This window comes from Salmo salar, chromosome 26, assembly GCF_965601325.2.
Source record: "Salmo salar chromosome 26, fSalSal1, whole genome shotgun sequence".
Classification (NCBI taxonomy): domain Eukaryota; kingdom Metazoa; phylum Chordata; class Actinopteri; order Salmoniformes; family Salmonidae; genus Salmo; species Salmo salar.
In genome coordinates this window covers 41,534,748-41,547,323 of record NC_138316.1, presented here as the reverse complement: position 1 = coordinate 41,547,323, position 12,576 = coordinate 41,534,748, and the positions used below count along the sequence as shown (strand labels likewise).

General features: G+C 41.9%; 2 protein-coding genes across 3 annotated transcripts in view; one reads left to right on the top strand and one right to left on the bottom strand.

Annotated features, from left to right (window-relative positions):
* Window positions 1-233: 233 nt before the first annotated feature.
* senp8 (SUMO peptidase family member, NEDD8 specific) lies at window positions 234-2,527 on the bottom strand. Of its 2 annotated transcripts, none has more exons than XM_045707944.2 (2): window positions 2,377-2,527; window positions 234-1,871 (listed from the first exon to the last, which is right to left on the bottom strand). In XM_045707944.2, the coding sequence occupies exons 1-2, from the start codon at window positions 2,383-2,385 to the stop codon at window positions 1,188-1,190; spliced, it is 693 nt and encodes a 230-aa protein (XP_045563900.1). In that variant the 5' UTR covers window positions 2,386-2,527; the 3' UTR covers window positions 234-1,187.
* Window positions 2,528-2,637: 110 nt separating this feature from the next.
* Window positions 2,638-12,576, top strand: part of myo9aa (myosin IXAa) — a 202,080-nt gene continuing 192,141 nt past the window's right edge. Inside the window, 1 exon segment of the mRNA XM_082969734.1 lies at window positions 2,638-2,959. The gene's annotated coding sequence lies outside the window, so the exon portion shown is untranslated.

Here is a 12,576-nt window from a genome sequence, read left to right as displayed (position 1 = left end):
TAAACGGGACTAATAAAGGAATGTAATTAACGGGACCTTGTGATTCATTCCAAGACTAAATGGTTTTCTATTCTTCAGGTGTTCATCATTGCCTCAGCCAGTAATGAATAAATAAATAATTGATATGTCATTAATACATTAGTACTATATTCATTATTCATACACTCTTGTTGATTTTGAATAATGTATTTGACTGCATGTTACTGACACAAAGTGGAACCAAATTGGGTTGCTTATTGATTTCAGATTCATTCCTTTATTATCATCCAAAATACTGTAACAATTTCAACATGAAATTCATTTATCTCATTATATGCATATAATCTCATATATAAGATATGGCACTTTCATGTTCCTTGCTTGGTTTATTGGAAGTGTATCATGGAGATACTGTGTGAATGTTACTGGTTTACTAAGATAAGGACTAGGTTTTATTTGCAGGTTTAAATAAACGGAGAGGATCATGGAACTGGTGCTGCCATACAACCAGCATTTGACCATGATCAACAGGTATAATTGCATCCAAACATTTCTTCATTGTGATGTTATTGTATATTTAACATTCTAAGATACATTCTTCATATCAATTCTAATTCATTTACAGCATACCTGAGCAATAATAAATTGTAAACAATTTCGACATTTTCTTACAAGATCAAATGAAATACAGTGAATAGAAAACGTGTCGTTCTTTTCAAGATGTCCATTTCTCCTGTGTTTTTATTTTTTTATCTGACCTAGTGTTGTTTACCTGCCGTTTGTAAGATCCTATTCTGGACTTTCTATTTCCTACCTCTGATATTGAACTCTGTTGAGGAAACATTTAGCTGGATGGTTTACGCCTGTTGTATTCTGTCATGCGACAAATAAACTTTGAATTGTAACCCGCTCCTTGTGATGAATATGATAAATAGATAATAAATGATATGTATTGTATAGGCATGCAGGTGCAGTGTTTACATGTATTGTTCTGACTTTATAAGGTGTAAATATGACAGCAATTGTTGTATGAAGCCTGAAATATTGGAACACGGCTTCAATCTTTTACTATCAAAGGCAATACCTTTGTGATTGTGAATGTAGATCCAGTGCATTCTTTCATTGACCTTAAAACTCCTGGAGGCTCTCCTGTTCTGAGTACATTGAGGACATGCTTAGTGCTGAGGAGGAGAACATAGCTCCCCAGGTTAATCTCTGTCCAGTCTCTGGATCAGTCGGCACCACTCTAGCCTCTTCTGAGTGATGTAGGCCGGGGTGATGGTCTGGACAGGGAGGCGAGGCGAGCCCTCCACTCTGGCCCTCTCACACAAGGCCTCTGCGTTACAGATCACATACATGCCGCAGTCATAGCTGTTCTGCTGCAAAGGACAGGGCTCCTCCACAAAGGGCACTTTCCTCCCCGACCCCAGGAAGGGCTCCAGCTTTGTGGCGATGCGCCGGGCGTGAAGTGAGTTGCCACCACTCTGCGAGTCGTAGTGGGCAAAATGGCCGCTGTCGCGCAAGAACAGCAGCAGGCTCCAGTGAGAGCCGCCGGCAGTCTGGATGGAGTTGTCGTTGACAGCCAGGAAGACCCAGCGCCGGGAAGCTAGCCCCAGCGGCTCCAGAAACAGGGCTAGGTCCTCCGGGCAGGCAGCACACTTGATGAACTGGGTGACCTCGGGGCTGATGAAGATGGCCGCTTCGCCAAGGCCTTTGAAGAGCTCAGCGGCAAAGTACTCGAATGCAAAGCCGATGACCTGGTCGTTGAGCCAGTGAGGGCCCTCCAGTAAGGCCACATCAGAGCGCCGCAGGAGGCTGTCCTGGTAGCTCAACACAACAGGATCCATTCTCTCCGAAGGCAGGGAGGGGTTGGACAGGTAGACAGGGTCAGTCTGGAAAACATGGAGGAACCGGTTTTGGGAAGATTAAGTTAAAGATGAAGCAACACTACTATACACAATCACAAACTGTCATCTTGTCAGATTTTTCAGGAATGAGCGCTAGCTAATTCATTAGTTGAGTGTATGAGCCACAAAACATGGTTTTCTACTAGTTAGCTATAGCCTAGGTGCTGAAAGTACTTTCCAGATACCTAACCTTAGCTATGTTGGCAGGCTGATTAGCTATGAATAAATAAATAAAACTTCTACTGGATATAATCTTCAATCTCACAATTAGCACAATAGCTATAAAGGCTATATAACAACACACTAAGTTAGCTAGTCATAGCTAAAACCTTTTTTATTTTGGTCAAAGTTGGCAGGTTTGCTGGCGCTACATTGCGTTTTGCTATGCTAGCTAGTGTTGACTCCCAATCCAATGGGTTTGGCATGCGCAGTGGGTTTTACGATGTACAAAATTAATAAACAAACAAACATTTTATTTCACATACCTTACCAGACACATTCACTAAAAATGTCCATCAAAAATGCAACCTTCCTTCCTCGTTGCAGTAAGAAACGTAAACGAGTACGAACTGCTCCACTCCTGTAAACATTTTGCGACAGTACTGCGGGGCAAGTGGGCTTTCCCGAGACATTTGGGACCTCTGTGTCCATGCGGGTGATTCGCTGAATGAGTCGGTACATCCAATCCCCTCGAACCTCTCTGGGAAACACACCCTCCCTGATTATTTCACCCCGCCTATCGAGTAGCGTGAGCGCGCACTGTTTAGCAAGGAGGAAAAGGCAGCAGTGGTTTCATCGAACGTCATCGGGGATAGGAAGGGCTGCTTTTAATACATTTTAAGAAGAGAAGAAAATAGGACAAATATGCGGCACTGTTCGGGACTGATCTGAATTTTGAGAATTCTTTTCGGGGGAAGTTATTTGGAGAGAAGGACGAAGACGCAGTTGTTTAAGGAAACCCCGGGAATTAAAAATCAGATTTGAGAGTTGCATATATGTGCTAATTCCCCTGTCCCAAATGAGAAGGCTTCAGTGCACAACAGATTTGGATTAACGTTCATTGAAGTAGTAAGGTAAGAAGTGTTGTTACTGTCCCAAACGGGGCTTTTCATGTGCGTGTAAAAAATATATATGTACCAATCACTGGGGTATGGTACCAATAGGCAACGTTTTGCTATTGACGATATGATTTTTGGAATTCCATTCATAGCGCAATGAACTAACATTACCCTTCCCACTGAACCACAGGGAGTTTATTGCGTGTAGTTACCATTACTTGAAACGCGGTGTTAATGTATTGACTGGATTTATAGCTTGACCACTTTGTGATTGTGCGTGTATTGAAGAAACCGCGTCTTTGCATACAACATTTGTTATTTTTACTTTGTCAGTAGTGAGACTCCCACTATTACAAAAGTGTATTGCTTTCGATTAGTAAGTTATTGTCATGAGCTGTTAGATAACTGATGATGTAGTTTGTCAAGGGAACCGAAAGTTTATAACCTACGCACTATAGTTTTTAAACAAAATGATTTCAAGTCAAATCAAGACAGTATCTGTCAACGTCCATGCAGATGCATTGTATCCCATCAAATGTATCAAAATATGAAGGTTACAATGTCCCGCCAACTTCAAGTGATCTCAGACCACCCTCTTTTGACACAAAGTAATCGAACAATAATTGAGAGCACTAGCAATAGCAGAGGTGTGTTGTCTATCTCTGTCTGGGGCGGGGAAATATCTGCATGTATTATTTAGTGGAGGTTAGCCAGAATAGTTTATAATGCAGTGGATGCAGTACAGACTGCAAGGCAGGGGAATTGTAGAGGAGGTATAATGGGGTGAAGAAGCTGCTGAATCATGGGGCCTGCCCAGAGCAGCACTCCTTAGCCCATAACATTTGTTCCATAGCTTTATCCACTACTTATCCCTCAAGCTGACCTATCCTCGTACTGAGTTGATTGAGAATGTTTATATGATCTTTGGAGAATGTTATTGTTTGTAATGCCAGTGTAGAGGCTATAGCCTGTATTCTATACATGTCTTCTGTAGTTTGGATATTGTTTAGCCTGTAGATCATTTTTTATCAATAAGCTTCTCTGGAGTCTGATATGGGTATGATGGGAAACCATTACTCAATGGTGAGCAACAACAAGACATTTTGAAATTACAAAAATATAACGAATGTTTAGTAACTAACTTTTATTTCCTATTGTTGTTGCATTGTCGAGCCTGCAAGTAACCATTTCGTTGGACTGTGTATACATTACATAACATTTACATTACATTTACGTCATTTAGCAGACGCTCTTATCCAGAGCGACTTACAGAAGTGAATGCATACATAGAATTTCATACATTTTTTATTTTCTTTTTTTTCCTCTGTGCTATATCATGTGTATCCCGTACATACGTCTAATAAAACTCCCAGGTACTACAACTATATTCTCCATAAAGTTTGTTACTTGGACCCATCCTCTGTACAGGTGATCAGAGTGGGTCTGGAGGAATGCATTGGGACTGAGAAGACACAGCTGCCTGCTGGGGTAGCACCAGAGAGGCCTGCCATGGGCATGACATTAGAGTCCAGAAACTTGTCCCACTGACATGACTCCCGGCAGGCATCTCCTCTCTCTGACATTTCTGAATGGCAGACCTCTTGGCTGTATCACGTCATGGGGTAATAGAACACTTCAGCTCGCGTTAACTCTATGGTTAACATCCAATGAATAGTCATGATATGATGTTCTGGTGATGTCCATGGTTGGAGCTTGTATACCTGAAATGTGTAATAGCCTGGGTCAGGACTAGGCTACAGGATATTTCTGATCTCAACTGGATACATTGTGACGTTTGGGTTCATCTTGTTGAACTAAAGGCCTACAGGATAATATGGAAAGCAAGCCATCAAACAGAGATGAAGGCTTGAGAAAAACCATGTCGTGCTGATATGAACCTAGAGAGGTTCAAAAGTGGGAGTGATTGTCAGCGCAGCAGAGTAGCTACAGCAGCTGTTGTAGCCACAGATCTAACACCTGATGCAGTAGAAGCAGTGCAGATGCTGTAGAAGCAGTGCAGATGCTGTAGAAGCAGTGCAGATGCTGTAGAAGCAGTGCAGATGCTGTAGAAGCAGTGCAGATGCAGTAGAAGCAGTGCAGATGCAGCGTCTGAATGGAACTACGTCACTCTATCTGCAGTTTGGAAATGCTCAATCATGAAGTATTCATTTGGGAATAAAATGTTATGTAGCTTTATTAGGCAATATCACTATCTATGACAGTGCAATATTACTGACTGGGGCTACGGAAATTGTTCATGTATGTTCTTAGGTGGGGTATGCTGTGGTATACTTTAGAAACCGATTATCTTTGAGGTGGATCAGTGAAATCAATGTGAATGGCCATTTGGCTGCACATTATTTAGTCATTGTAGGCTACTCTGTAGACACTCCAAAGTCTGAGCTGTGGGGTGCTGCTTTGACAAATGGAAACAAGCTTTACAGCAGTAGCAGAGTTCTTCCAAAGTTTTGATGGCTAGCCTCCATGATGGAAAAGACCATTGCAGAAATATACAACTATTGCATCACCCTAAAGCTATCGCTCCCTAACCACAGAGACTGTAGCCAACATGTTGACTGTGTCAGTTCTATCCTGATTGTTTTGTTCACTGGTGGACCGAGGCGACAAACTGCTCCTCTGTGACCATGCTGTGCTTTTCCCATATAGGACTACACAATGCCTTTGAGGATTCTAAAACTCAACATGACCTCAAATGAGTGACCTCATTGCCACATGCTTCTGTGGGGTTAGGTGGGGTGGGGTGGTAGGTCACGTGCTGAGTCACTTGGTCAGCCGCACATGAAAAGTGTTGTGCGGCCGCATGGCCGGATTGTATGGCGTAAGTGATTGGCACGCACATGAAGTGAAGTCATTAAAGTGGAACATGCCTGTTGCCCATGAACAAAGCTCCCCATTCTCTGTGGCCATTACAGGAGGCTACGGGACCTCAAAGGCTTGGCTTCCCCCATGGCTTTGTATTTCCCCTCGTTAACTCCTCATGGTGCTCAGACTGGTCAGAATGAGAGTTTCTAGTTTTAATGTCACATGCACAAGCACAGTGAAATGCCTTTCTTGCAAACTCAAAACCTAACAATGCAATGATCAGTAACAATGTATTACTAGAAAAAAACCCACAAGAATAAGAAATATAAAATACACAACTAAGTAAGCATACTAAATATAGGACAGTAGTGATGGAGGTAGATATGTACAGGGGTAAGGAGACTAGGCAACAGGATATGAGATAAACAGAGTAGCAGCAGCTTATGTGAGCGGGTGTGTAGAGTCAGTATAAATGTATGTGCATATTATGTGTGAGTGTGTAGGGCCCTGTGAGTGTGCATAGAGACAGTGCAAAGATTTGAAATAAAAGGTAAATTAAAGGTTAACTCAGTCTGTATAGCTATTTTGTTATTTATCAGTCGTATTGCTTGGGGATAGAAGCTGTTCAAGAGCTTATTGGTGTCAGACTTGATGCACCGGTACCTCTTGCCGTGCGGCAGCAGAGAAAATAGTCTATGGCTTGAGTGGTAGGGTCAGCGTGGCTGAGGTGATGTTGCCTACCCTCGCCACCTGGGGTCGTACCATCAGGAAGTCCAGGATCCAGTTGCAGAGGGAGGTGTTCATACCCAAAGTCCTAAGCTTGGTGACGAGCTTGGAGGAGACAATGGTGTTGAACGCTGAGCTATAGTCAATGAACATCATTCTCACATAGGTATTCCTCTTATCAAGAGTGATCGAAAACAAGGAATTGTTTTTTCTTTTCCTAACATTACCAACGGTGTTTTCTGTTTTCACCAAATTGAGTCGGCCTAAATGCAGGTCAGGCCTATTATTTGGCTACTAGCCTACTTGGTCACTAGCCTACTTGTTACTCGGTCACTAGCTACTTGTTACTCGGTCACCAGCCTACTTGTTACTTGGTCACTAGCTACTTGGTCACTAGCCTACTTGTTACTTGGTTATTAGCCTACTTGTTACTAGCCTTGGTCACTAGCCTACTTGTTACTTGGTCACTAGCCTACTTGTTACTAGCCTTGGTCACTAGCCTACTCATTACTTGGTTATTAGTGTCCCTTTAAAAGTACGGAGTTCGCTCCTACAGTAGTTCTCCCCTAAAAAGGAGTGTCTGTTGTGGAAAGAGGATGAGGCCAAATCTTTGTTTAATTCCTCTCTATTGAGAAACCCCTGTTGAGATGCTAGAACAATCACAGGAAACTCAAAGGGCATGTAGCGAAAGTTGCTTCTGGAAGAAAGCCCTTGAGTTAATTTAACCTACAGCTTCATCGCTCTTAGCAGATGAGGTCTAGGGTATTTCATAATTTAAGCACTAGATTTTATTTAGCTTAAATGTTTACGTCAATAAAATGATTAGGCCAAGATGGAATTACCGTTTACCCTCACTTCTTGGACATACCAGAGCCTTAGATATGCAGTTTTAGAAACTGTTCTTTGTTCTGTAAGCCTTACATGGCAATGCAGGAATTTTGATAGCGCACACTGCACAGGGCTGCAGGCCAGAAGGTTGTGGGTTCACAGACCACCATGGACAAGAGTAGTGGAAATATCTCCTTTATAGTAAAAGCATTTCATGAATCTATCATCATATTTACAGACCCAAGAAAATATAGCCTTTTATAAACATTTCATTAAATTCTACATCATTTTAAACATTAGCAGAATATTTTTTTAATACCACACAAATTACCAAAATTATAGGATAAGAATGGACACCGACGGGCCTCCCGAGTGGTGTAGTGGTCTAAGCCACTGCATTGCACTAGAGATCCTGGTTCGAGTCCAGGCTCTGTCGCAGCCGGCCGCGGCTGGGAGACCGATGAGGCGGCGCACAATTGGCCTAGCGTCCTCCGGGTTAGAGGAGGGTTTGGCCAGTAGGGATGTTCTTGTCCCATCGCGCACTAGCGACTCCTGTGGCGGGCGCAATGCACGCTGACCAGGTCGCCAGGTGTACGCACGGCTCTCGACCTTCGCCTCTCCCGAGTCCGTACGGGAGTTGCAGCGATGGGACAAGACTGTAACTACCCAATTGGATACCACAAAATTGGGGACAAAAAGGGGTAAAATAATATAAAATAAAATGGACACCGAGATATGTGTTCATCTTATCATATTTCTCCAAAAATTTTACATTTAACTTCTGGCTATTCTTCCCAATGAGAGAAGGTCAAGTGTTTTGCTAAAAGCGGTCTGAGGTTAAACATCTATTGTACAGAAAGTGAATAGCTTAATCAAAGGATTGTGAAATAATTAGATTACTTCCCAAGCAAAGTGTATTTTTTGTCTCCTCTGCTATAGAAGGTTGTAGCTCAGCCTCTGAATGTCAAATAAATGAAACCATGATATCCCCATATGTGTCGGAGTCACGTCTTTCCCGGGCTTCTACACCTGCATTGCTTGCTGTTTGAGGTTTTAGGCTGGGTTTCCGTACAGCACTTTGTGACATCAGCTGATGTAAGAAGGGCTTTATAAATAAATAAATAAATAAATAAATAAATAAATACATTTGATATTTTACATCTTGTTTTTAGCATAAAGCATCGCGGACCATAGCGCTGTTATAGAGCACTTTATATACATTTACATTTTAGTCATTTAGCAGATGCTCTTATCCAGAGCGACTTACAGTAGTGAATGCATACATTTCATTAAAAAAAAATGCTCCGTACTGGTCCCCCGTGGGAATCGAACCCACAACCCTGGCTTTGCAAACACCATGCTCTACCAACTGAGCCACACGGGACCACATAATATAATCAGATCCGTTTTATTTTCTTTCAAATAAGCTTAAGCTGGCCATTTTCACTCCATTATGGAACTTCTACGGGTTTATGACATAGTCCCTCTTGTAATTGAATTCATTGGTTGCATGTTGCGTGACAATATTTTGTTTGTTTTAGGACTGATGCCCAAATGAGCATTCTGCTCAATACATCCTTATTGGGTGCTGATGAATATTTGTTCTAAGGTGCATTACTGTGGCATGAAAACACAATGACATTTCTTAAGAAGGCAAATCATTATTAGGAAAACCTTTTATTATTATTTTTATGTCACCAGATTGACTTTAGATGCAGTATTACTTTAACTAGGTAGCTAAGATTGAGGGGAGACCTCCAGATTTTAGCTAGCTAACATTAGCATTGCTAGCTATTTTTGACGAACTTTTCAAGCTAATGTCATTGCCATCTGTCTAAAGTAAATTTGACAACATGATGTTGATGATGGCAATGTTGTTTCCTACTATTTTATGAAATAAGCCCAAATCCTAAAAACATTATACCGACCTATAGAGTTTACAATTGCATTGATGAACATCCCCCCTCTGCCCTCCCTTACTATATAATTTATTTGTCTACCCATTGTTTTTAGAATGCATGGTGTTTGTTAGTTCCCCCATTGAACTCCCTGACCTCCCCTCTCAGTGTACGATAACGCTATGTTGTTTAATATACTTCATCAGACACGCGGTCTGCTAAAGCCATTAGCGCCGTTAGCGTCGTCAGTGTTCACCTCAGACAAAGCGCCTGTCTTGTCCTCCTTTGACTGACTGATCTGCCAAACTGTTATGATTTCTTCCCATGTCCTGTCCGAGGCCCTGTGATTCACACCCTAGATCAAGGCTTCTCAAGTACTATTTGAGAAGGTCCGGTAACACACATTTCCTAGGTGGCAAAGGTCCCGAATGCATATTGTCATTTATCGGCGTAGTAACAAACCCCAACCTAGCAACCCATGTGACCCCAAACTGTTCACACCCCTCTTGTTGGCAAAGAGAGAATTTTGCAGTTTTCAAAGCTTATTTCCTGCAATTCTACACATTTTGCAATGTCTTATGTGTGTTCATATTATACACGGGGTTGAAGTCCGACTGAGCTAAAACATTTACATTTTTACATATATTTTATTTGGTCATATTTTTTACTAGTCGGGACCCTTGGTCTGTATTGACCCCGTTCTGGGTCCAGATTAGGACTGTGGTCTGCCTATTGAGTATGGGGGCCCGAGATATTAACCTTCATCTGCCAGCAATATGCTACTGGCTAATGTTACAGAAAAAAGATGAACATTTCCCACAGCTGGATCTTGTTTTCTTGAATATAAGGATGACTTTTGGGGGGGGGTGTAAACAACATGCACTCTTTTGATATTCTATCACAATAGATATACATTTGACGGTTATTTAGAACTTTCTCAAAATTGTCTTATTGTCAGTTTATCCTGGCTGTAGGAGTAAAAGCTAGGCCTATTTTATGCTAACTTTCTAGTCAGACGTTGTGTGGTGTTCCATGGTCTTTTTCACCTCTCATTCCTTTGTTCACTCACTGCGCACCCATTTAGCTTCCCCTGGTCATGTCACACAACTCGAGGCGAGCTGTGAAAGTTACAGGCACTGAGGCTAACATTTGCTCCAAGTGTTTCCGGAGGGGGGCCAATGTAAATCTGGGAAAATGGACTCTCAATAGGAGCACTGGACTGCTGTGACCCTCTTATTGAAGGCAGCACGCTATTGTTCAGAGAAAAAACCCCACCTGAGCTGTCCCTATTTTGGACGATAAGTCCCTTTTTTGAAGATGTATTAGATCCCTTCCTGACACAAGTTCCTGGCAAATTGGTCAAGATGCTAGTTGAATTAATCAATGTGAAGCTGGCTGAGCTTCGATTCAGTATAATAGTGACATATGGACAGATTTTTACACTAAATCTACACTTTGCTTTGGGGGGGAAAAAAAACGTATTTGGGTAACATTACAAAGGTAATGTTTGATGTGGACTCTGTAATACCTAGGACTACCACAAGAGTTGTGAAGCTCAAAAGTTCTCAAGTTTCTTTGCATACGTTCATCTCAAACAAAGCATGGATCAATGTGGCCACTGTTTCAGATTTCTTCTGCCTCCCTCCATCCACTGCCGCTCCGACTGCACCATTCGTCTCATATTTCAAAGAGCATCGTCTGGCTGCAGACTGACAGCGATCAGTCACGCCAGTCGTCATGTTGAAGAGTCTGAGAGAGCCCTCTGAACACTGACCTACAGTTAGAGCTCATGTTGTTTCTAATGCGCTAAGCAGATGTGCTTAACATTCAGCCCTGCAGTTAATGTCATAGCCTGCCCATTGTACTGTATATGATGAATATTGCATTAGTGCCATCATAGCTGCCAATGCATAAGCTATACAGTTTTGTTATACATGGGAAACCCAATGGTCATCCCAAAACATGCTTTTGGGTTGTGCTTTCAAATCTCTGATAACCTTTGCTGGAATTAGAGGCGTTGACAGAATGAATGAATTGTTGGTTTGAATGATAAAAAGTATTTTCTGCTTTGCTCATGTTCAGTTCCTAGGAAATGCCTCATAAAGTCATTAGTGTGGATCCACTACCTAGCACATGTTACACTTGGCATTATTTCATCGCTAAAGTACCCAAGCTAGCTTGTCAAAGCCAGTCAGGCCAAGTGAATTTCCTTTGTCATCGGTTAGGCTAGTATAGAAATGCCTTTGAAAGGGAATAACAAGCCTGGAAGGATTGGTTTGGTGTCTGGAACCTCATACAGCAGTATGTACTGGTATGTTAGCTAGCTACCTAACGTCACGTTAGTTGGCTACGAATACATAGCATATAGTTAATATACTGGCATGTTCTATCTAACCACCCAACATTTTTTGACATGATTATTCACGTCATTCTTAGCTTAGCTAAGTGGTATAGTCTTTGTGGGGCGGCAGGTAGCCTAGTGGTTAGAGCGTTGGACTAGTAACCAAAAGGTTGCAAGATCGAATCCCCGAGCTGACAAGGTAAAAATCTGTCGTTCAGTTAACCCACTGTTCCTAGGCTGTCATTGAAAATAAGAATTTGTTCTTAACTGACTTGCCTAGTTAAATAAAGGTAAAATAAAATTAATTCATCTACTCTGATTTCAGAGCACTCTAGAGCGCGGAATAACTTATGAATTTACAAACGCTCAAGTGTGTGTGTGTGTGTGTGTGTGTGTGTGTGTGTGTGTGTGTGTGTGTGTGTGTGTGTGTGTGTGTGTGTGTGTGTGTGTGTGTGTGTGTGTGTGTGTGTGTGTGTGTGTGTGTGTGTGTGTGTGTGTGTGTGTGTGTGTGTGTGTGTGTGTGTCAGTAAACCTCTGGGGGGGGGGAAAAATCATAATTAAATTGTTGCCAGCAATGGATAACATGAAAACAACCTAACCAGCTTTGCCAGGGTGAGTTGTTCTCTCATTTGTGTCTGGAAGTAGCTAGCAAGTTAGCTTGGGTGCTTGACTGCCGCTCTGATCAACCCTACTCTTCCGCCAGACTGTCCAGTGTACGATCGAAGAGCAAAACACTCTGAATTTACCAACTGACAATACTCTGAATTGACAAATGCCCAGAGCGCATGCTGGCACTCCAGATTGAATTTACAAACACACCCAAAGTCGAATGATTTCATATGTATATAATGTATTCTATTCTACTGTATTTTAGTCAATGCCACTCTGACATTGCACTTCCTTATATGTATATTTCTCAATTCCATTATTTTATTTTAGATTTGTGTGTATTGTTGTGAATTGTTAGATACTATTGCACTGTTGGAGCTAGGAACACAAGCATTTTGCTACACCCG